This window comes from Rhinolophus sinicus, linkage group LG02 (genome assembly GCF_036562045.2).
Source record: "Rhinolophus sinicus isolate RSC01 linkage group LG02, ASM3656204v1, whole genome shotgun sequence".
NCBI classification, from domain to species: Eukaryota; Metazoa; Chordata; class Mammalia; order Chiroptera; family Rhinolophidae; genus Rhinolophus; species Rhinolophus sinicus.
The window spans coordinates 24,492,074-24,515,700 of NC_133752.1; the positions used below are offsets into that span (position 1 = coordinate 24,492,074).

General features: G+C 36.0%; 1 protein-coding gene across 3 annotated transcripts in view; it reads right to left on the reverse strand.

Moving 5' to 3' along the window:
• Positions 1-1,646: 1,646 nt before the first annotated feature.
• ARAP2 (ArfGAP with RhoGAP domain, ankyrin repeat and PH domain 2) overlaps positions 1,647-23,627 on the reverse strand; it is a 186,201-nt gene continuing 164,220 nt past the window's right edge. For all 3 annotated transcript variants that reach the window (XM_019741971.2, XM_019741969.2, XM_019741970.2), the window contains 5 exons: positions 16,791-16,873; positions 15,659-15,694; positions 13,619-13,682; positions 7,394-7,528; positions 1,647-3,853 (listed from right to left, as the gene is read on the reverse strand). In XM_019741971.2, coding sequence (XP_019597530.2) covers positions 3,470-3,853; positions 7,394-7,528; positions 13,619-13,682; positions 15,659-15,694; positions 16,791-16,873 — 702 coding nt within the window. In that variant the 3' untranslated portion in view covers positions 1,647-3,469. The remainder of the gene's footprint in view (positions 3,854-7,393; positions 7,529-13,618; positions 13,683-15,658; positions 15,695-16,790; positions 16,874-23,627) is intronic.

A 23,627-nucleotide genomic window follows, 5' to 3' on the forward strand; every position in this document is an offset into this window, starting at 1 on the left:
AGTCTATCTCAAGTTTTGCCAATTCTGTTGATCTTTTCACAGTACCATGTCTTAGTTTGATTGACCTTTTCTACTGTCTTTTTAGTCTCTATTTCATTTATTCCACCCTGTTCTTCATTTATGAGCTTTCCATCTTTCTCCTAACTTTGGGTTTGTTTGTGTGTTTTTTTCCCTATTTCTTTGAGGTGTAAAATTAGGTTGCTTATTTGAGATTTTTATTGTTTCGTGAGGTAGGCATTTATCGCTATGAACTTCCCTCTTAGAACTGTTTCTGCTGCATCTTATAAGTTTTGGTATGTTGTATTTTCATTTTCATGTCTCAGGATATTTCTTGATTTCTCTATTGACACATTGGTTGTTCAGTAGCATGTTGTTTCATCTCTACATATTTGTGAGTATTCTTCCTGTTGTTGATTTCTAGTTTCATACAATTGTGGTAGGAAAAGAAGTTTACATAATTTCAATCTTAAATATAATCAGATTTATTTTGTGGCTTAACAATGATCTACCCTGGAGATTGTTCCCTGTGCACTTGAGATGTATTCTTCTGATTTTGGACAGAATGTTCTCTTAATTAATATCTGTTAAGTCTAAGTGGTCTGATATGTTAAGGCCTATGTTTTCTTACTGGTTTTCTGTCTGGATGATTTATTGATGTAAGTGGGGTATTAAAGTCCCCTACTATTATAGTTATTGCTGCCTATTTCTCCCTCTAGGTCTGCTGATATATGCTTTATATATTTAGCTGCATATATAGTTACAAATGTTATATAATCTTGTTGGATTGATCCCTTTATTATGTAGTGCCTTTGTCTTTTATTACATTATTTGTTTAAAGTCTACTTTGTCTGATATACAGTAGTACCTTGTTTTCTAACGTCTCCATTGACGAACACTTCGGTTTACAAACGCCGTAAATTTTATGGACCTATGGTATCCTTAGATAGTAAAATTCATGCTAAATTTGCAGTTTTAGGGGTTCATTTTAAAGGTCTGGAATGGATTAATCCATTTTGCATTACTTTCTATGGGGAAACTGTGCCTCAGTTTTCGAACGTTTCAGAACTCGAACGGTCTTCCAGAATGGATTATGTTCGAAAACCGAGTTAACATTGTAATAAGTACTCCAGAGTGATTATCAAAAGCTTGTGAAAACACACAATTATTTGGATACCGCAATCTGTCCACATAAATGTGATGCATTTTCAAAAACATTTCCTTTTGCAATAGTTTATGTAAAAAATTCTCATATAAACAATACAAATTGGCAGATAATATAGTTATGTATACAAGTTATATTTTTGCTTCAATTACTTTTGCTTAGTTTTGAATTCTCAGTGCCACTTTGATAAATCATCAGGTAATGATTTTAGAAGTCAAATATTTAAAAGCAATGTCTAGCAAATAACTAGGGTTATAAAAATGAGTTAGAGTACCATCAACCTGTTCATGTCATGTGTGCATATATTCATCATTTAAAAATAGGATACTATTCATATTGATGTATTTGAAAAAATGACAGAGCTAGTCTAAAGTACGTATTAAATTCAAATTTTTAAAGAGGGAAAAAAAGGAAAGAAAATATATTTGATTTATTTCATAATAACCTTCAACTTCTGAAAATAACAGAAACAGTCACATTCAAGTGAACCTGTAAAACAATTTTAATTTTTACTCAAAATATGAGATGTCATCATTAGCCCTTATCTTACACTTGAAAAATGGACACAATTACACAGCAAAAGGAAGGCAAACAGAAGCCATTGGATTTTAACCTCATTTCAAAAATATTCAGATAACACAGGTAAAAACTCCAGATACTTTCTCACTGTCAAACATTAATTTTCATATGACTCCTTGCTTCATAACATCAATATTATTTATTAGGAATAATAGTTTATTTTAGGTCTTTCCCCCTAAATAACTATGAAGATGCCTCACTAGTGCCACCTATTTCATAAACTGACCTGCAGTTTTCTTTTTTTTTTTTTTAAATTCCAATCTATTTAGAATTGAAAGAATAAATATCACATACCCAAGGGAAACAATTTTATTCCCACCAAATATAAGTGATCAGTACATTACAATGAAGAAATTCATAGCGTTTAACAGCATATTACTGTTATATGATTGGACTGACCGAAGTATGGGCCGTTGTACACAAATTCTGATTAAACACATGAAAAACAGAGGGGGGGGGAGAGGAGAAATGCTAGGAATAAAGCTTAGCTACATATAATAATTTGTAATCAAAAGTCATCAGATCTGATAAAATTCAACAGAAACTGCTGAAAAGTGCTGTTCCTGATGTGAACTGTAAGCAGTATTGTCTGTTTTAGGAAAATCACCAACTCAGTGTCTTATCTCCCATGGAAGTTAGAGGGCTTTGTCATGATTTACTAGGTACAGGGACTAGACTACTGCTGTTTTAACAACAACAAGGAAAGAGACGAGGTGTGGACTAGTAGCCCCCATAAATGTAGTAGAGTTAAACCATCTCCCACAGCAAAATGGCCATGTGTTGTATACTTCCAGTTAATTCTGACATTAAAGAGAAACACATTACAAACCTTACTTAACATAACAAGAAATGAACATACAAAGTAAAATGACAACAAAAAACAACAATAGCAAAACCCTGGGATGATGAATTTTGTTCATAGCAAAACAACAGTAAGGAACTCTTAAAAAAAAAAAAAAAAAGAAAAGGTCTTGTGCACAGCAGCAGTGTAGATGGCATCTACGCCACGTCACGTGCACGCAATCTCTTCAATGTGGTGTAAGCTTCTTACCAGCCACCCACGAAGAACTGAAGTGTAGTGAATGTTTACTGCGGCTGCTTCACTAACACCATAAGTAAGAGTAGTCAGTGCCAGTATTCATGTATGTTGGCTGAACGTTACCCTTAGGAAACACTTAGTCATGAGACTCTTTTCTCAAGTTCTGGTCAACAGTGAACTAGAATCAATCTTAACTGATCTCCTTGGCTTTTAGGCAGTCCCTAAAATCAATCCTCCTCTTTTCAACTTACTTCCCTTTCTTTTCCCTAAGGTGGACCCTATGTAAACCTAAAAACATATGGTAACTTAATATACAAGGTTTCTCAAAGTGCAAAATGTGTTACATGTGTCATATAGCTTCATAAGCTTCATTTAAACAGCATTTTATACAATACAGTACAGTTTGAGATTTCTGCTCATAAATTATACCACTTAACAGACAGCTACTTTAAAAGGTTGGCCACTCAAAGTAACCCAACGCCTTTTTACACAAGATTAATACAGATGAACTGTACAAGCTCTATTCAGACCATAATAAAGTTAATCTTACATTTATCACATATATACATATATATTTTTAAACGCTTACGTAGGCAAGACAAATCTCGCCAACCATGAATTATCTTATAGTTTGGTTTCTGATTTGCACACAAACATTGTACACAATATTAAAAAACTTGTAAGACAATTCATTTGATTTCTTTATGCAAGATTTTCTCATCCTGTAACTCTTTTGGAAGGGTTCTTGATCTCTGTAGAACCACGCTAAGTTCTTCAATGACGTTTGACGGTAACTTATTATCAGGGGCCAAAGTAGCTTTGCCGTTCCTGTCCTCGTTCTTCCTTAATGTCCTTAGGCCTTTCTGGCCTTTCGGCTGCCCAGGGAGGACCTCAGCCTCTGTGTCCTCCAGACAGTTAAAACTCCGATGTTTTCGGGTTCGATTTCGAAGTTTACTATCCCTGTGCTCCAGGCAGTGGGCCACCATGGAAGCTCTCTCCTCCAACGTGCTGTCCCCAGGCTCTGTATCATGCTTCTCACTGAGTCGCAGCTTTTCCAGTTCTGCTCTCGCACTCTAAAATAAAATAAAATGTCTCACAGGAAAGCGAGGATTGGCACAATTTATGTTTAAAAAACACATACCACATGAACGTTGATGCTTTTTAGAGCTTATTTCTACGATTCAGGTTTCTAACTTTACTTTGACACAAACAGCATGGCTGAATTTATATACTGATCTTAGGGCTACAAAATCAACTAAAATGTAGACCATGGAAATTCATTTTAATATGCTTTTAACATAGCACTTCAAAGATGGCTTTCAGGTTAGTTGCTTAAAGTGACTCATTTCAAACTTGCTTCTTTCAGGTCACTTCTGCTTGGATGTGTCGCATGTTCATGGTTCAGTAACTCCTACGGCGTTGTACTCACAGCACTGAGAAAAAAGGTTGCTTCTGTGGCATGTGACTCAGGGAAATGTTCTGTCCTACATCCCCCTCTTTGAGATTCACATTACATATTAGCTTATTAAAGATGATGAGAAGTATTATGGCAGAGAAATCTGTTTAATTTCTTTTCCTGGTTTTTTTTTTCTCCTCCAAAAATATTTAGTGAACTCTTTCCTCCCACATATCTATTAGAATCCCACAGATATATTTTTAAAAAATTAGAATGTTTATCCATATACATAGATATATATGTATTAAAACCCACATTTGGATCAGTGGATTAGAGAACACATTCATTCAGTAAACTATAAGGGCCTATAGGTACTGGAAATGCATTGTGATAACACCTACAATGGTATAGAGTTACACTTCCTTTTTAAAAAAAATTTTTCTCAATTATAGATGATATACAATATCATTAGTTTCAGGTGTACAAAACAATGATTAGACATTTATATAACATACAAAGTGATCACCCTGGCAAGTCTAGTATCCATCTGACACCATACACAGTCATCACAATGTTATTGACTATATTCCCTATGCTGTACATTACATCCCTGTGACTGTTTTTATAGCTGACAATTGGTCACCTTCACCTTTTTCACCCTGCCCCTCAAACTCCCATTTGGCAATCATCAGTTTGTTCTGTATTTATGAGTTTCTGTTTTGTTTGTTCATTTATTTTGTTGTTTTAGATTCCACATGTAAGTGAAATCAGATTATATTTGTCTTTCTCTGTCTGACTTATTTCATTTAGCATAGTATCTTCTAGTCCATCCATGCTGTCATTTTTTATGGCTGAGTAATATTCCATTGTATATATGTACATTTTCTTCATTCTTTTTTCTGTCAAATAACATTTAGGTTGCTTTGATATCTTGACTATTGTAAATAATGTTGCAATGAACACAGGAGTGCTTATATCTTTCTGAATTAGTGCTTTGGATTTCTTCAAATACCCAGAAGTGGAATTGCTGAGTCACATAGTAGTTCTATTTAAAATGTTTTTGAGGAACCTCCAAACTGTTTTCCACAGTGGCTACACAAATTTGCAATCCCACCAACAGTGCATGAGGGTTCCCTTTTCTCTACATCCTTGCCAATACTTGTTGTTTGTTGACCTATTGACAGCCATTCAGACAGGTGATATCTCATAATTTAATTTCTGTTTCCCTGATGAATAGTGCTGTTGAGCATCGTTTCACATGTCTATTGGCCATCTGTATGTTCTCTTTGCAGAAATGTCTATTCAGGTCCTCTGCCCATTTTTTAATTGGACTGGTTCTTTTGGTGTTAAGTTGTATGATTTCCTTATATATTTTGGATAATAACCCCTTATTGGATGCATCATTGGCAATATCTTCTATTCAGTAGGCTGTTTTTTCATTTTGTTGGTTTCCCTTCACTGTGCAAAATAGTTTGATGTAGTCCCATTTCTTTTTTTTTTTCTCTTGCCCAAGGTGTATATATATATATATATATATATATATATATATATATATACACACACACACACACACACACACACACACACACTTCCTAAGAGCAATGTCCGTAAGAGCAATGTCCAAGTTCACTTCCTATGTGATCTTCTAGGAGTTTTATGGTTCAGAGGAAAAATTTACAGTTTTCACTAATTTTGTTTTAATGCTTTTTAAACTTTCAACATGTTTTCTAGCACTGAAATATTTTAAAACATTCTTTGCCAATATGTTGAATCACCACATCACATTTAAATTTACAAAAAAATCTTGGCTGAAATATTCATAAATTTTCCATTAATTACTACTTCACAGAATTATTTTAAGAGCCTTTGAAAATTTCCTAAGTATGCTAAAAAAATTATCTCTGAAATTATGGATTTCGGATAAGGTAACAAGCAATTACATATTTAATTATCATCCCAATGCTTTACTGGATACTGGGTAATGGATTTTGATCTTAATAATAAATCTCTTGCTTTGCTCCATCACTGATCCTAAGGCCACGTCAGGAGAAGCTGGATTCACAATAGGGCATATCTACGTCCTCTGTTTGCTTCTTTTCTTCAACCTGTGTCTCCTAACCTGAGTTCCTGGGTTAGCTAAGGAAGCCATAGTTCTGCAGAGCAGTTTATTACCAAGAAAACCTGTAAACGCAGAATGGCAGGCAGGACAAGCTCATGATTTCTTGGAGTCTTGTTCTTCCCTTTGATTACATCAGTGCAGGGGGACCGAGCAGGCCACCAAGGTAATAAACCATTATTTTCAAAGCTTTTATCTTTTAGAAAAGAGGAATACAGTAGTGGGATAAATGTACAAGGAAAGATAGGAAAGACAGGTATGGGAAAAAATCTTTTTAAAAATCTGATCACTAAATTAAAACGGTTTTAGCCTTTCAAAAGGTATGTCTCTTTGGAAAGCAAGAAATTCAAACAGCTTATTAATTCCAAACCGAGCCTCAAAGAAGAAATAATATATTTTACATGCTTTTCTTTTTGCCTTGAGGCACTCAATCGAGGCACTGAAACATGCATCAGTCCCAAAGTATCTAATGAGTTTTGAGTGTAAACAGCCTATGTCCTTTCCTGAAGAGACTGAACTTCAAGTCAAGATTGATGCCACTTGTGTTCTCCACGCCCCTCAAGGTGAGAAGAGAAACAAATAGCAGCTTTCATGAAAGATGCCAAATCATCTTTATTGATGCTCAGGGGTTATCTTGCAGTTCTTTAAATTACATGGGACACTCCACTGGTTCTCAAACCACTGGAATTTGACTGTGTTACTAGAAAGTCTAGTTACCATGGCTCCAGACATATTCTGCCATGGGCTCCTATGGTTGTCAGAATTAAAGTTGTAAGACTAATTTGTGACTGATTTTATCACCAGAACTTCTATTTGCTTGGCTACCTTATGGATAAGACAATAAGTGGTATTGTGCATATTTAATTGGGTGGTCAGTGCCATTACTAAAACTAATCATTGAAGAGAAGTTAAGAAAATGCAAAACTCCAGAAAGTGTCATAGGGTTGTTCATAATATTTTCCTGATGGATGTGACTTTTCTTACTCCTTTCAAGGTGTTTATTGCTGTGCTTTTGAAGCCAATGAAGTAAGTATGCACTTAATCACATAAGACATAAGAAAACAAATGCTATAATTAATAATAAAAAAAATCCTAACCTACCTCGATATTTCTCCGTGCTTGGGCTGCATTTCTCTCTTGTTGGATGGGAATTAGAGGCAAACCTCCGATTTTGGGATTTTTGGTTATAGAACGCTTTCGTTCCTGTCCAGCTGGTGGCCGTATATCGTTTTCATGCTATAGAAACACAATTTCTTGTCATCGGTGTTTGATTTTATTATGTGGTATACATTACGCTATATAGTCACTAGGATCATTTTCCATGTATCCAAATTGAATGATCTGCTTTCCAGGAGCACACCATCTGTAATTATGATGTCAACTCTGGCGACAGCATTGCTCAAGGACGTACCACTCTTAAGTGAACTGAGCTTTGAGGTCTCAATTCAATTTCTAAGCTTCAAATACATGCCTTCTGTACTACTTTTCCAATCAAAAGGGAGAAAATATTTAAGGAAACTGGTAAATCTCTTTGTGGGAGAAAAATACTACATTCATCTACATTTCTAGGCCCTGTAATCAAAGTAACTACACTCACATGTTCTGTCTCTACCTAAGACGACTTTAGTGTAAACATAATCATTTGACCTTATATATCCAGAGTCAACCTAAGGCATGTCTAGCAGAAGAAAAATTAGTCTTATTTTATGACCTTTTTCAAATGTTCCTTTTTTATCTAATTGAATTCCAAAGAAATGTTACCTTGTGCACATTTATACTGAAAATCATTATACAACAGAGAATGTGGCACATTTAGTTCAAATTATTGACTATATATTCTGGCCATTGAGCAATTACAGATATGACTGAGAAAAAGTTAATTTTGCAATGGGGAGAAATATCCACTGGAAAAAATGTTAAGCTCTTGAGTGATAAATCCTTGAGATATGCATATAAAAGAAAAATCTTTAAAGATTTTTCTACTACTCAGGGTAGATTCACTTGTCAGAAGTTGGAAAAAGCACATCGATTTTCAGACAACAATCTATGAAAGAAATACAGAATATCAACTATAAAATGAGCAGCTTACAGATGTTCTAATGAAATGAAAAACATTTGGCAAACTATATAGCTAAACGCCTACTCTTATTTTCCTCTTAAGATTCAACAGATTCTTTCTCTTATATTGCAATGAGTATTTTAATGTAGTGTTTCATAGCACAGAATTCATTTCAACAAATGTTGACTGTGTACCCATTATGATAGTTAATTTATATTGATGGGTGTACTGTTAGACTTTGTACTTACCAATATACATATATTTTCTACTTTCACCCTCAATGACCCTACACTATAGGTCCTGTTATTACTAAACTTAGTGCATATGCGTAAGATCTGCCCTGGAATTTTAGTGAAGCATGTACTTTGGTTCCGTTCACTTTCGTTCAACAACTCTACCATGGTAGATTATGCAATAGTTCCATCAGAGGGAAAGTTACAAGCTTTATAATATTATTTTTACGTCACGGTCCCAAACTTGGTGAAAACAATTTTGATATTATATAATTGGATGTTCCCAACATGTAAAGCTGGGAGAAAACTGGCTGGGATGAAATCAGGTAATCCTATGAATTACACCTATACTTTTACTTGCTGATATATAATACATGTACTAAGTGATATTTTGAGGAACCTAAGAGCAAAAGTAGCTTTCAAACACCATTTCTTTTTCTGACATGATAAACAACGCTGTAAATAACAGCTAATTAGTGGACTGATCCCTGCATTGATCCCAGAGGTATTTTGCCCAACAGCAGAATCATTCGATCTAAGTAGTATGTTCTGACAACATTTACCGTTATGTATATGTGACTTCAAAAGTTATATACTGCATAGAACATACAGCTGAGGATCATATTTTCATTATTACAACCAATGACCTCACCCCCAAATCTTCGTTTCTGTCTCCCACTTTCTTTTTATTTTCTTTCCCCACAGCTTTACTGAGGTATAATTGACAAATAAAATTGTAACATATTTAAAGTATGCAATGTGATGATTTAATACATGTATGTATTGTGAAAGGATTTTCCTCCATTGAGTTAACACCCTAACACCTAACATATTTACCTATATATTTTTGTGTGTAAGGATATTTAAGTTCTACTCTCTTAGCAATTTTAAATTATATGATACAGTGTTATCGACTATAGTCACCATGTTATCCATTAGATCCTCAGACCTTATTCATCTTATAACTGAAAGTTTCGCATCCTTTTTTACTGACCTCCCTATTTCCCCCACTCTCCAACAACCACTCTGTTTCTATGAGTTTGCCTTTGTTGTTGTTGTTAGATTCCATATTTAAATGATACCATGCAGTATTTGTCTTTCTCTGGCTGGCTCATTTCACCTGGCATAACGCCCTCCAGGTTAATCCATGTTGTTGCAAAAGGGAAGATTTCCATATTTTTTAAGGCTGAACAGTACTCCACCATGTATGGACACCACATATTCTTGACCCATTCATCTCTCAACAGACCCTTAGGTTGGTTCCATTACCTTGGCTATGGTGAATAATTCTGTAATAAATGTGAGTCTGCCTCTCACTATCTGACCTTGACCTCTTATCTTTCCAGCCAACTTAATTTAGTTTCGTTCACTGAGTATTCTTAGACTCCTTGAGTCCTTCAAGCCATTCTATTTTCCACATTTTTCCCACTTCCTTCACAACCTGGCTTAGAGTTCATGGTCAATCATTATATTCACATCCTTGTAAATATATTCAGGCCCTGTGTTCCTTCTCCCTCTGTGATACTTGCCTGGTGAAGTCCTAAACCTAGTTAAACCCAATTCTGTTTACTCTGTGGGTGTCTACCAACTAATGGAGGAAAAGAAAATAGAATATCACTCTGGAGATTTATCTTAAAGTAACCTTAAACTTCAAGTGAGCACTCAGCATTACTTTGACATTCTGCTATAGTACAGTTGGATTCATCTTTTACTCTGCCTCTGCATTTCTAACATCCCTCTCTGACTCACATGTGGTAACCTAATGGATTTAATTCAAAAAATTATTAGTAATCATTCAAGAATTTCAATTTCCCATCATGAAATGTACCAATCTCCCCTGCATCTATAGTCCGACAAGCAATGTTCTCTTCTCTTACAATCAGTATTTGCTCTGATTACAAATAACTTTTCTCCAGTCATATCTGTAATTATAATTGTTCAGTGGGCCAGAATATATAGTCAGTAATTCAAGAACAACTATCCCACACTCTGTTGTACAATGATTTCGTTTTTAGCAGTGATAAACAAATGTGCACTTACTTACATTGCTTCATATCTGCTCAGGGCCTCTGAGATAATAACAATCTCCCACCTCCTCTATCACATTTTTCTTCCAATTACTGGATTGTCTTCATCAGCATACACGTAAAGTATATTCACTCTCCCATCTTAAAGATAAACAATCTGAAACCCCCAAATCTACCTTGACCTCTCGTTTCTATCTAATCACAGCCTCATTTATCTACATAGCAAATGTCTTGATAGGATATTCTGTGCCCATCACCTGCTTTTTCCTCCATCCTCAACCTGTCTCATTTCGTTTGCTCTTTATTTTTTCCTGTTATACTTGACCTTTACATTTGGAATGTCCCAGGGTTTACTGTCTTCCGTCTCCTTCTCTTTCTCCCTACTCCTCGCTCCACTTCTCTCTGTCTCTCTCAGATCTTACTCAAACTATGGCTTACAATACAATCTAAATACTGACTTTTCCCAAATTTACATTTCCACCCCAAAGTTTTGCCTGGGTTTTTCATCCATATATTGAACCTGCTATTCAGCATATCCATTTGTATATCTAATAGGCATCTCAATTTTCATGGGGCTAAAACAGAACTGTCAATTGTTTTCTTCATCTCTGATAATGTCACTTACATTTGCCAGTTGCCCAAGGCCAAAAAACTCAGACTTTTCCTTGATTTCTACTCTTCTCAAACTGCTATAGTCAATTAATCTGCAAGCACGTATTGGCTCTACCTTTAAATATTCTTGAATATGAACATGTCCTAACAGATCCAGTCACCACCCTAGTCTGAGCTGTCGTCTTCTTCCACGTAGCTAGCTATTCCTCCAGCTTCCACCTTTGAACCCTATAGCGCAGCCTCAACAAAGTAACCACAATTATTTTTTAATTATAAATCTGATTAGTCCTTCCCACGCAAACTCCTAAACGGGGAACACATGGTCTGTCCCATTGCCCTCATCTATAACATCCTCTCTCTCACATAAGCCTTCATTTTGTTCATGGAATAAGCCAAGATAATGACATCTCAGGATCTTGCTGGCCCCCATCCCCGGAATGCCCTCCACTACTCAATACCTGCATGACTGGCTCCCTCCTTCCAGGCACACCTGTTAGCTACTCAGAAAGGGAGTCCCTGAGAACCTTTCTCAATTAGTACCCTTCCTTACCTCCGTCACACTGGCTTTCCTTTCCCTCACTTCTTTATTCATTGTCACGATAATATCTATTTGACATTTTATCAGATAACTTCTTTGTCTTCTCTCCTGTTTTACACACGCTAACTGTGTACTTTATAAAAGGCATTGGGTTCTGTGATGCAGACAGACATATATATCTAATACAACTGACAGAGTCCTTCCTCTCATGGGGTTTACATTTTAGTAGGAAAGACAGGAATGAAAAATCTAAACACAAACATGCTCTTTAATTACTGCTACAATATCAAAGTACAGGATGTTAAAGGTGCCTACAGCCTGCAGGTCTAACTGGAAAATGGGAATGTTTCTCTGAGGATGTGACATGTAAGCTGAAACCTAGAGAACTTTTGAGGCAGAAGTGAGGATGGGGATGGATATTAGAAAGGTATTCCTGGCACCAGAAAGACCCATTTTAAGGGGCACTTACTGTTGATTTGTGTGTATGTATATTTACATTTCTATTAACATTTGCTACTTTCCTCCTTCCCTGTGGTGGTGAGCCACTAAATTCTTAAATCCAAAAGAACTTTTGTATTCATATTAATCATAAGAAATGGAATGAACAAAGGAAAGGTAATCGGGCTGAATCTCTGGAGCGAAGACAACACAAGATAGGGAGGCAGCGAGAAGTAACTTGGTCCTGTAAGCAACCTCTGCTTTCCAGCTATTTATACCTTGATTTTCAACTAGTCGACTGACTTCATTTATAACATCAAAACAACAAAAAAATCAATTTAGTTACACCCAAAACAGACACTGGAACGGTTTTTGATTATGTGGTTCCAATTTTACTAAAATACTTCACATCTAGTTTTTTTAAAGTAGGACTTGAATATCTGAATTTTGAAAAAGTCACCCAAAAAAGTCTCTAAAAAGTTAGCAACCAGCCTTTTTCCACAAATCTATTCCCAGGAAGTAATGGGCACCAGGCTAAGGAGAACAGTGTTTCTTAACCACTGGAGAAGTTAATCAGTTAAATGATTAGAGAAAATGGTTTTCAAAACAAATGACCAGGTTTGTGGGTGAATTAACTTCTCACTTGTAAGAGAAACAGGGAAGTACATCCTCGGCAACTAAATTGTTACCGAGATTTTCAATGCTCTTGAGGGAAGCACTGCTGGGAATTCAGCCAGACAAGGTTGGGGACAAAAAACAAATCCTATTAATGGGACGATTGAACCCTTCTCCTAAAAAGTGACACCTCCTCCAGGGAGGAGACTAAATGGGGAATTGAGTACATGTGTTGGCTTCTGACACCTCTGGGTTTAAACCACTAACTACATGGTCCTAAGCAAATGATGGAACCTTTGTTAATCTTTACTCCCTCATCTATAAGCAACACCACACATGGTTTGTTACAAGGACTATATGAGTTAACTCTTTTTGAAGTATCTAGAACACAGTAAGTATTAAAGAAATGTAAGTTCCTTGCTTCCGGATTGGCAGGGGTGGGGAGAGTAGGAGCTCAGAGGGAGAACATTCAAGAATACAGCACTTTGCTAAAAGGATGTTCAGGGTGGGACTCTGGTAGGATGGCACCTTAGAGAAGCCCTCCTTTCTTACCCTATCGTCTTGAAGCAACGCACATCTCGTCTCCTAAGCTACCTAAGGAGCTACCTGGGCTGGCAAAAAAGAAGCCTCAACAAAAAGTTAGAGTAAACTCTGTTTCAAAGAGTAATGGATAAATCTGGATTCTCATCTATTAAAAAGCATATGCATAAAACTCATTAAAAGTTACTCGAAAATCACCACCACTTTAACATTCCCTATAAACCATTATCATACTTTACTAGACAGTGAAAACAGATATCATACCTGGGCAATAAAGATACTGGCCATCCACTCCATCTGAGTTTGTAAACTATCACAACATAGGTGCCTGCAAAACAAGATTTATAAAATACATGATTCAACAAGACAATGCACTATTTTCCAGTGTACTTGTTTCGTGATTAAGTAATCAGAAACCCCTTTGGGTTTTCCTGATTAATGACAATGCAATCAAAATGGGAGTATTTCAGTACAAGTTGCTTCACGTTTCTGTTAAGTGTACAATATCAAAATAACAGTGTAAATACGCTGGTTGAAACAAACTATAGCTATAAGTTTTGGTAACTGCTAAACAAGGATCAGCAATATTTTTGGAAAGGCAGAAAGGTCAATGCCATTGGCTTTTTCAGGTGCGTGATGATAAAACGTCTTTTTCCCCAGAAACTCTGAGCCTAAGAAGAAAACTACGTGCATGTTTTCTTAATAGCGGATTTTCAAAAAAGGCTTAGACATTATCCATCATTATGATTATAAACATTAATACCCAAAGGATTCATGAAAAATAAACAAAGTGAAAAACCACTGCATGTCCAAAACACTGATTCAGTAACCTTTTATTGAAAACTTATATATAACAGATATCTTACCCTCAAGGTTCACAGTCTATTAGGGGACCCAGGCATGTAAACAAATAAATTAAAACACAGAGAAAAACAGAAAGTAAAGTTGAACACAAACATAGAAATAGCACACTTGGGGATGAGATGGAGGTTGTGTCCTGTAAGAGGAAAGTTCTGTGACAGATTTTAAAACGAGAAAATGGACATTTCAATGTAACTATTTTTTTTTTGTATTCCTGCATATTAAAAACAATTTATTCAGAAAAATGTTCAAATAAAATTTCTGCAATATTCTTCCTTCCTTCATTAGATTCTCATAAAGACAGTGTCTCTTCCCAACACCATGGCCACGAAAACTCTTCTCTCTATAAAGCATTTTAATTACACACTCATGTGTACAAAATCCTGTAGATACAGAGAAGACATCAATACTGCTTAGAGGTGAGAGTTATCTGATAGGACTTGTGGGGCATTTAAGCTATGGTTTGAATGAAGGAGGAGAGCAGAGTCTGCAGATCAGTAGCCAGAACCTGGGGTTACAGCGGGAAGGGAGCTATATATCATATGGAAGAAGGCTCCGTAAGGGGACCACACATGTTAAACACGTAGCTATGAAGCAGCAAGGCATGTATGGCGAACTAAAGACAGATTATTGTTTTGTTGGGAAGTGAAAAGGAAAGTCACAGGAGATGAAGCTGATGGAGCCCACATTTAAGGGTCTTTCATGCCATGCCAACAATTGTGCACTTTTTCCTGTAGGTGATATGATTCACAGGAGACTTTGAAAGCAGGAAAGAAACATGGTACACTTTAGAAAGTCTCTGGTGGCTGGGTGGAGAATGTACTAGAAAACAAAAGCAAAGTCAGAACACTTAGGACTTCTGGAATAATCCAGGCCGATGAATGAAGGCATGGCCTGGAGGATACAGGGGTAGGCGTGGGTCAGAGAGATAATGAAGAGGCAGTTCTGGTATTGTTTGGTGCTTGGTTAGACACAGGTAGGTGAGAGAGAATGAGACATGTTGTACAGTCTCTTGGGAGAATTGCTAGATCATGGTGACGTCAGTGGAAAAGAAGTACATATAATACATGAAAAGAACAGTTTGGAGAACAAGATTTTTGTTTTAACTGAGATTTGGCTAGTTCTTATCCTTTATCTATAGCTGAATTTTGCCTGCTTATCCCATGAAAGCTGAGATTCCACACTCATATAATAACTAGGAAGAAATCAAATTAGTTTCTCTTAAGAGGCGTTGGCAAATACGATACATGGGATTGGAATGGGCCTAAACCCTGAAGCAAATCTAGTTTCTTCTTGTAAGACACAAAGTATTTAGAAAATATTTTAACTTCACTTAGGTGAAATACTTTCTGTCTGTAGATCTATCTGCCAAATCACAAAATTATTCATTTACTGAAGTTATCATCAATATATCAGATCCCAACCTGCCAGCTGTTAACTTACCAGTGATGTTTTTCCGAATAGGCTGTCAATCCCCAACTGCATCACATGGGAAAAAAAACAAAACACATACACATTAAAAATGATGAATTTTACAAGACTGAAAGCAGGATCTGATATTAAGGAGGTGATATTTAATGGTGGGACTGCATAACAGAATTGATACCCCTAAGTGCTGATTCAATGGGTATGATTTATCTAGAGGTAAATAATAAATGTTGAGGGACTCTGGCTACAAATATAAATATACTAAAGGGAGACAGAGGGAAGGAGCCTCGTGATGTTATGGGACAGTGGGGAAAATCTCTCAGAAGATCTTCTTGACTGAGTAAGGGCAGATGTCTAGGAAAATGGCCAAAATAATATACATACCGACCTGCTGATATTGTGAGAAATTAAAGAATGTGCCAATTGTAATACGGGAATATGTGCTGGGCTTAGAAGCATGGAGGCAAAAGTGAGAAACTTTTCAGTAATAGAATCTCAAATCATACACATTACATTAAAATAATGCATCACGTGGTTAAGTATAAGTATAAACATTAATTAGCTAATCAAAGTAATTTGTGACAAGAAAGTAGGGTGTAAACCAAATGTGGGTTGACCCAAGTGTCAAAGAGAAACATAATGCTTGAGAGGAGTCCACTTCGTCTCTACCATCTACATGTGGTAGATTTACCACTAAATTCGGCAAAGAAAAAAGGGCAAATTATAGAGCCAGGAACAAGACGTTCTTATAGCCAAGCACGAGGAGGCTGGAGGGCAGCACCTGTCTTCCTGTGTGTAGACCTGACTGGAACATTCCTTCTGTCCCCAGGTGGTGACTGAGTAAGGAATAGAATATGGAGAAGCCCATGTGTTTCCCAGTGGACAGCATTTCTGGGGATTCCTGGTTCTACAAAGAGGTCATGCAATCACCCAGGAGCTTCACTTTTGGGGAATATCATCCCTCCTTATCTACCCACAAAAGTCCTCCTGGTTTGCTGTAGGTCCCCTGCCAGATGTCTGTGGAAACTGAAGGAATTGGCCTAAAGCTTAATTTATAAAAAGTGAGACTCATGCCACTGATCCCTCCATCCTTGAACAGACATGTTGCCCCATAAGTTTTCCACCACCCTTCCCTTTCAAGCTTTACCTTGTTGGAGGCTTCATTTTCTTTTTCACTCCAAGATAAAACTTCATTGAACTGAGAGACAACATTTTGTCATGTTTACTACTCTGTAAGGAAACAAAATAATATGTAGTTAAACAGACTTTATAAATATCCTTATATTTTCCCTGAGTGTCAATGAATGGGTTCAGAATTGTTTTATGAATGTAATATCAAATTTTTAGTAACTGATGATTGTTTTGATGACAATGTTATAAATTTAAATAGATAATTGTGTGTGTGTATGCATGTTTACATGTGTTTATATATAAATTTAAACAGACATACACAGTAATTCCTTGTTCAAAACCTGGGACCAGATGTATATCAGGACTGATAATTTTTTAGCTTTTTCATATTTTACAATTACAATACATGTGCAATATGTTATGTAACTCCATCACACAGCCAGCATTTTCTGGGGCAGCACCCTGTATTCCAATATATTCATATTTCCATATTAAAATGCATGATGTTTCATATAGTGTGAGATACAGACTATAAATATTGTTACAGGCTGAATATCTCTATCCCCCAAATTCATATGTTGAAATCTAATTCCCAATGTGATGCTATTTGGAGGTGGGGCCTTTAGGAGGTCATTAGGTCATGAGGGTGGAGCCCTCATGAATAGCATTAGTGCCCTTATAAGAAGAAGCCAGAGAGCTAACTAGCTCCCTCTTTCTGCCATGTGAGGATGTAAGGAGAAGCTAGAAGAGGACCATCTCTAGAACCCGACCATGCTGGCACCCTGTTCTCAACATCTCGGCTCTAGAACTTTGAGAAAAACACTTCTGTTGTTTACCTAAGCTATGTATGGTACTTTGTTACAGCAGCCTGAGGGTCAGGCTTTGCCACAAAATGCCTTAGGATTTGCTATACTTTTTCGATTTCAGAATTATAGAAAACATACCTTGAATCTATATGGGCACATACTGAACTATCTCCTATATCCATATTAATGAAAATTTTCACTAATAATTCATGAAAGCATACTATAAAAAATAATTTATATCCATTTGCTTTAGATCAATTATATATTCTCCATATACATCCAGACATAGTTACTTGTGATTAATATTAAAAAATGTAATCCTTGAACACAGGCCATCAGAAGCAAAACTTGAATAATTATACTTTAATTTAAAGACTTATATCAAAACACACATATTTTATTATTTATCCTTGGATACCCTGTAATAGATTTTATAAAGATAATAGCCATGGAAATAATTATTAACACAAGCAGTCCCATAACTTAAAAATTCTCAAGAAATTCTCTTATTTCAAAATGGTAGGCAGATAGCATTTATACCTAAGATCAAGGGGCCAAGGGTCATAGAGACCCGGGTGCAAGTCTGCATTACTACTTACTAGTTGTGACCGCATATTCTCTCAGTCCTTCTTGATTGTAAACAGGGATAATAAAAATATGGACTATCTCATAGGGTTGTTATGAAGATTAAATGAGAAAGTAAAGGGTTACTCTGAAGGATTATTGTACAAATTCAATGAAAAAAATACATATAAAGGGTTATGTCCAGTAATTGGCATGTAGTAAACACACAGGAAACTATAACTATTATAAATTTAGAACATATTGCTTCACAGAACTAGCAATATACCCAAGTTGTTAGGATCCTAAGACAAATGCATGATAGCCCATTGAGCAAATGCGAAACTCAAATCAGTACTAACTTCTATAAAACAGACTCTTACTATGAAATCTGTTCTTCATGAAAGCAGCCAAATTTGAAAAGTAAAGGGTGGAAAATATGTTCATATAATAAAATTGAACCTCGGTTTCCACAGAGAACACACATTAGGAAAATACAAACGAAATATAGAGAAAAAAGTAAGCAGGAAAAGGGTCAGAAATTATGCTCTAATGACCAATGGCCTTTGTGACAGTGATGATAATGCCTGGAGTTTACAAGGTGGATTTATACTCCTAAATTACTGTCATTAATGTTTGCTATTATTAACTCCTAAGGTACTATCATTAATGTTTGCTATTATTAACTCCTAAGGTACTATCATTAATGTTTGCTATTATTAACTCCTAAGTTACTACCATTAATGTTTGCTATTATTAAAAAGAAACATATTTTGGATATTCTTTTTTCCTTTATGGCTAGATTTCTAGACATGGAATCACTGTGTCAAAGGCTACAGACATGATTAAGATTAAAATTTTGACTAAACTGATGGGGACATAACTTTCAGTTAAATGTATATTCATGTATTTGCTAGGAATCCTCAGCTTTGATTTGGTCAACAATTTACCCGTGTCTTCACTTGTTTGCATTAGTTCTTTATGTATCGAATATGAAATTGCTTTTTAATTGAAATATTCTACCCAAATTGCTGATTGCCTTAATTTTGCTCAGTTACATGACTACGTAGCTTGAAGGGTTAATTTTTAAAATTTTAATTCTTTTGTCAATCTGGAATGTATATTTTATATACAGTATAGATGATAACTTTAATTGAAAATGTTTTGCTAACAATTATCCAGGCCCTATTTATTAAACAAACCTTTCTTTAGACATATATTTATGATGGTATATTTATCAAAGATAAATTGTGATATATAATTTTACTAACTTTACGGCACTATTGCTATCTCTGTTCATTTTTATGCTAGGAACCTATTTTCTAAGCTAGTTCAGTTTTATTGTACACCTTAATAGTTGGATGAATAACTTCACAATTATTTTATTTTTTATGCTCCGAAACATTTGCATGTTTTCTTATCTGTTTACCCTTTGGAGTGAATTATCAAATCATTTTTGCCAAGTTCTAAAAATAATTCTCTTTGGGATTTTAAAGAAAAATAACATTAAACCTATAAATCAATGCAGCAGACTTTACATGAATTTTATTTCTACCAGTAAATTTCTAGTGTTGTTCATATAAGCCTCCACTTCTTGTGTAGGTCATTTTGTGGTAGTTCACGTTTCATCTTTTTAGACCTGCTGATGTCGTAGCTTGCTACTTTGCTGAATGGTAAGGAATTTGAACTGTCCAATGTGGAAGGGTGAGGTAGCACTGTGAGGCAGTAAGTGTCCCATACAGGAGAGTCGAGGAGAGGAAAACTTTAGAATGTGCACAGTGGAGGAGACTCCAGGCCACCTTTGTCAGAGGCTAAATCAGATTACAGTGGAGGTTAATGTCCCTCCCCCTAGACCGCTGTCCCGTCAGCCACAGCCACAGCTGAGGCAGCAGGTTAGGTTACGGCAGCAGTTCCGGCAGTTTGGGTAAGATGGGCCTTGCCTATTTGAGAATGAGAAGGACTGTGCCTGAACTAGGCAGTCCTCATTTAAATAGGCCATTGCTAAGTCCAGGACTGTCCACAGTTTGAAGGACTTTTGGTTATAGATTAAGAGTCTGAAGTCATACAACTGATTCCCAAGCCACTTCTGACACGCAAACTCAGTACTTTAAACCATAGCTTGTCCAAAACGAACACAAATGATAGAATTTGAGAGAAGACCAGCAATGGTGGAAAGAAATCTGTTTTCATTTCAATCGTTAAACTGAATATGCATGAAGAGTAACTACTAGGATCCTAATGGAAAGTTCTATAAAAAGAATCTCATTTGGCAAGAACACTTTACTGCTGGCTTATTACAACTCCCTCTTTTGGTATGTGTATTTTCTGGACAATTTTTCTAAACGTTCAGTATACTGGAGTATTATGAAGTCTCTAATGTGTTGCTTTAGGCACTACATTTCAAAATAAAGTTTTTAACTAAGCCAATTAAATTAGTGTGCTTAAAAAATTATTCTTGTGGTTAAAAGGAATTTGCTTATTAGTGCAGGCAACTTCTAACGATCCCCCCTTACCCATTTGGTTTTTTCATACCATTGAGAGTTTAATGGTAATATTCTTCGAAACCTCTCACCTTTTATGTAAATCAAGTCTGAAAACATTTTAATTAACATTTTCTGTGCAAGAAAAATTCTCAAAACAAAATGTATCTTCCCTTGTGTATTATCCTAATTTGTTGTTAATGAGCATTCATAAATTATCTCTCATTAACACATAGTCTCTTTAAATACATTTTCCCATTTGTAGTTTTCACTCCCTTCACACTAAATCACTTCTAAATATACACAAGCACGCTGTGTATTAATGGTAACTGTCAAAATCAGAACCAAATCTTTATTCAAATAAGTTAGGAGATTGTTACTATTATTTACCATATGATCATCTGAAAAGTTAACACTGCCCAATGATTTGACCATTAACATTAAAAGGGACAGACTAGCAACATGAAAAAATAACCAGCAAATAAAATAACGTGTAGAAAATAATAGAAGTTTAAGTTTAAAGGAAAACCATAAGTCTCTCATCTACTTATCTTAATGTGTAAATTAAAATATCAGTTGCATTAATTTAGTCTGGCAGATGTACAACTATAACTTGGAAGCACTTAATAATTAGACTATAATTTCATAAGCTGAGGTCACTGTGATAAAAATAAAATGTGTTCAGTGTCCTTAAAGAGCACTGTATTTCTGACAAATGCTGTATAGTCTCACCTACATGTAGAATCTGAAAAAGCCAAATTCATAGAAGCAAAGTAAAATGGTTGCCAGGGCTGGGGGGGAACGGGAATGGGAAGATGTTGGTCAAAGGATACAGTTTCTTATGCAGAATGAGTAAGTTTTGAAAATTTAATGTACGGCACGGTGACTGTAGTTAATACTGTATTATATACATGAAATTTAAAACAGTAGATCTTAAATGTTCTCACCACAAAATCAAGCCTCTGTGAGGTAATGGATATGTTATTTACCTTGACTGCAATAATCATTTCACAATGCCTATATACATCAAAGTATCATGTCGTGCAATGTAAACATAAACGATTTTCATTGGTCAATTATATACCTCAATAAAGCCTGAAAAAATTATTTCAAATACCAAAAAAAAAGCACTGTTTTTCAGACAAGATCTCAATACCATCACTTTCCACCAGTTTATACATATTATTTTAGATTGAGCCGGATGATCTTTTCAAAAAGACACAAATTCGTAAAACAAAACATACTCTGTGTTAAGGGATACAAGATTCCTCATCTCACTTACAAAAACAATCTCAATGAAAAAGTCACTTCTTCTTGAATAGGCTTCCTTATGGCAGATTTTAAAATTCGTATCAGGTTGGGGAAAACACCATAAAGAAACTGAACTGTATGGATTGTCATATTTGAAAATATTTGGTACTATTTAAATGAAAAAGATGTATCCTCTTTAAATAAAATTCTGTCCGCAAAAACACCTACTTAAAGTAGTGCAAAATCATTGTTTTTCTAGGTAAGTCCCAAAAAGAGCCTCTGAAGTCCGACACCTGGGAATGAATTCTGACTGTCACTTTCAGGCTATGTGACCTGGGACAAGTGATATAATATCTTGGTAGGCTCCATTTCTTATCTGTAAAGTGGTAATAATAATTGTACTAATTCCATAAGGTCATTGTAAAGAGAAAATGGGGTGATCCACGTGAAATGTATAGAACTCTGCTTTTCGTAGCATAACCACTCGAATGTTTCTTGGTATTATTAAGACTGCACTGCTATTACTACTACTGACTAGTAGCTGTTTCTAGCAACCTTCTGCTGCTACACAATGCAAGTGTAAGTTCCTCAATGGGACTAAAACTTTCAGGTTGATTTTTAAATACCCTGAGCAGACATTCAACGACAAAAGTGACCCTTCACCAACATATTACATATATGAAGGGTGAGAATTAAGGAAATTAGTCTAATACAGATCAAGGCGACTCGCGGACAGAAACCAAATAAAATTCAATCAGATTCAGTTGTAGATGGCTGGAAAAATTAGCCGTGACATCTAGCGGTTACTTTCACGGATGCAAACTTCAAGTTCATGAATCTTAAAATCTGATGTGTTCAGTTCACATAAGCTATTTCTTATGTGCCTTACTTCTGCAAACTCTACTCGTCCTCCACTGAAAAAACAGAAGAATGATAATAAATGATAACAATCACTTGGTACCCGCACAGTCTCCCTTCTGGGTCTATCAGCTAGAATAACAGGAGATAATACAGATCTCTGAATAGAGGATGAGGGCTGCAGAATTTAGTGCTCTCTCACCAGCCTCCTGCCTGGACATTCCACTGTCCTTGAAGGAAGTGAGGATGAGATGCATACGCAAAGTAGGAATGCTACTAAGATTTATTTATGCCCAAATGTGGAGGCTTCACAGTTGAAGGAACATATAGGGAAAGTGGTCAAAGCGTGTGGAGAACTCAATAGATGCCACACAAAAAAATAGGGCCACAGAGCTTTGGAAAGCCACCTAGCAACTCATTCTTCATAATATATTAACAGATGTTACTGGTCTGGTTTTTCTTTGTACATCTCCACAAGAGAACGTAGTGAAGTACCATATACTTAAAGGATGTGAGCAATGTTTACTCAAGAGAATTTTATAATTCAACATAAAAAAGTGTCTCTATATCCTGCTGTCATTCTACATTTTGAGTAATGGTGTGGGTATTGCTTGAATCTCAAGGATGTAGATCTTACTGTAAACGCCCAACGCAACTCCCACCCAAAACTGGACAGAGGCGTAGCCAGATGGCTCAGTTGGTAAGAGTGTGAGCTCTGAACAGCAGGGTTGCTGGTTCGATTCCCACATGGGCCTGTGAGCTGTGCCCCCCCACAACTAAGATTGAAGACAAAGAGTTGCCACTGAGCATCCGGGTGGGTGGATGGATGGCTCAATTGGTTAGAGGTCGAGCTCTCAACAACAAGGTTGCCTGTTCAATTCCCGCATGGGATCGTGG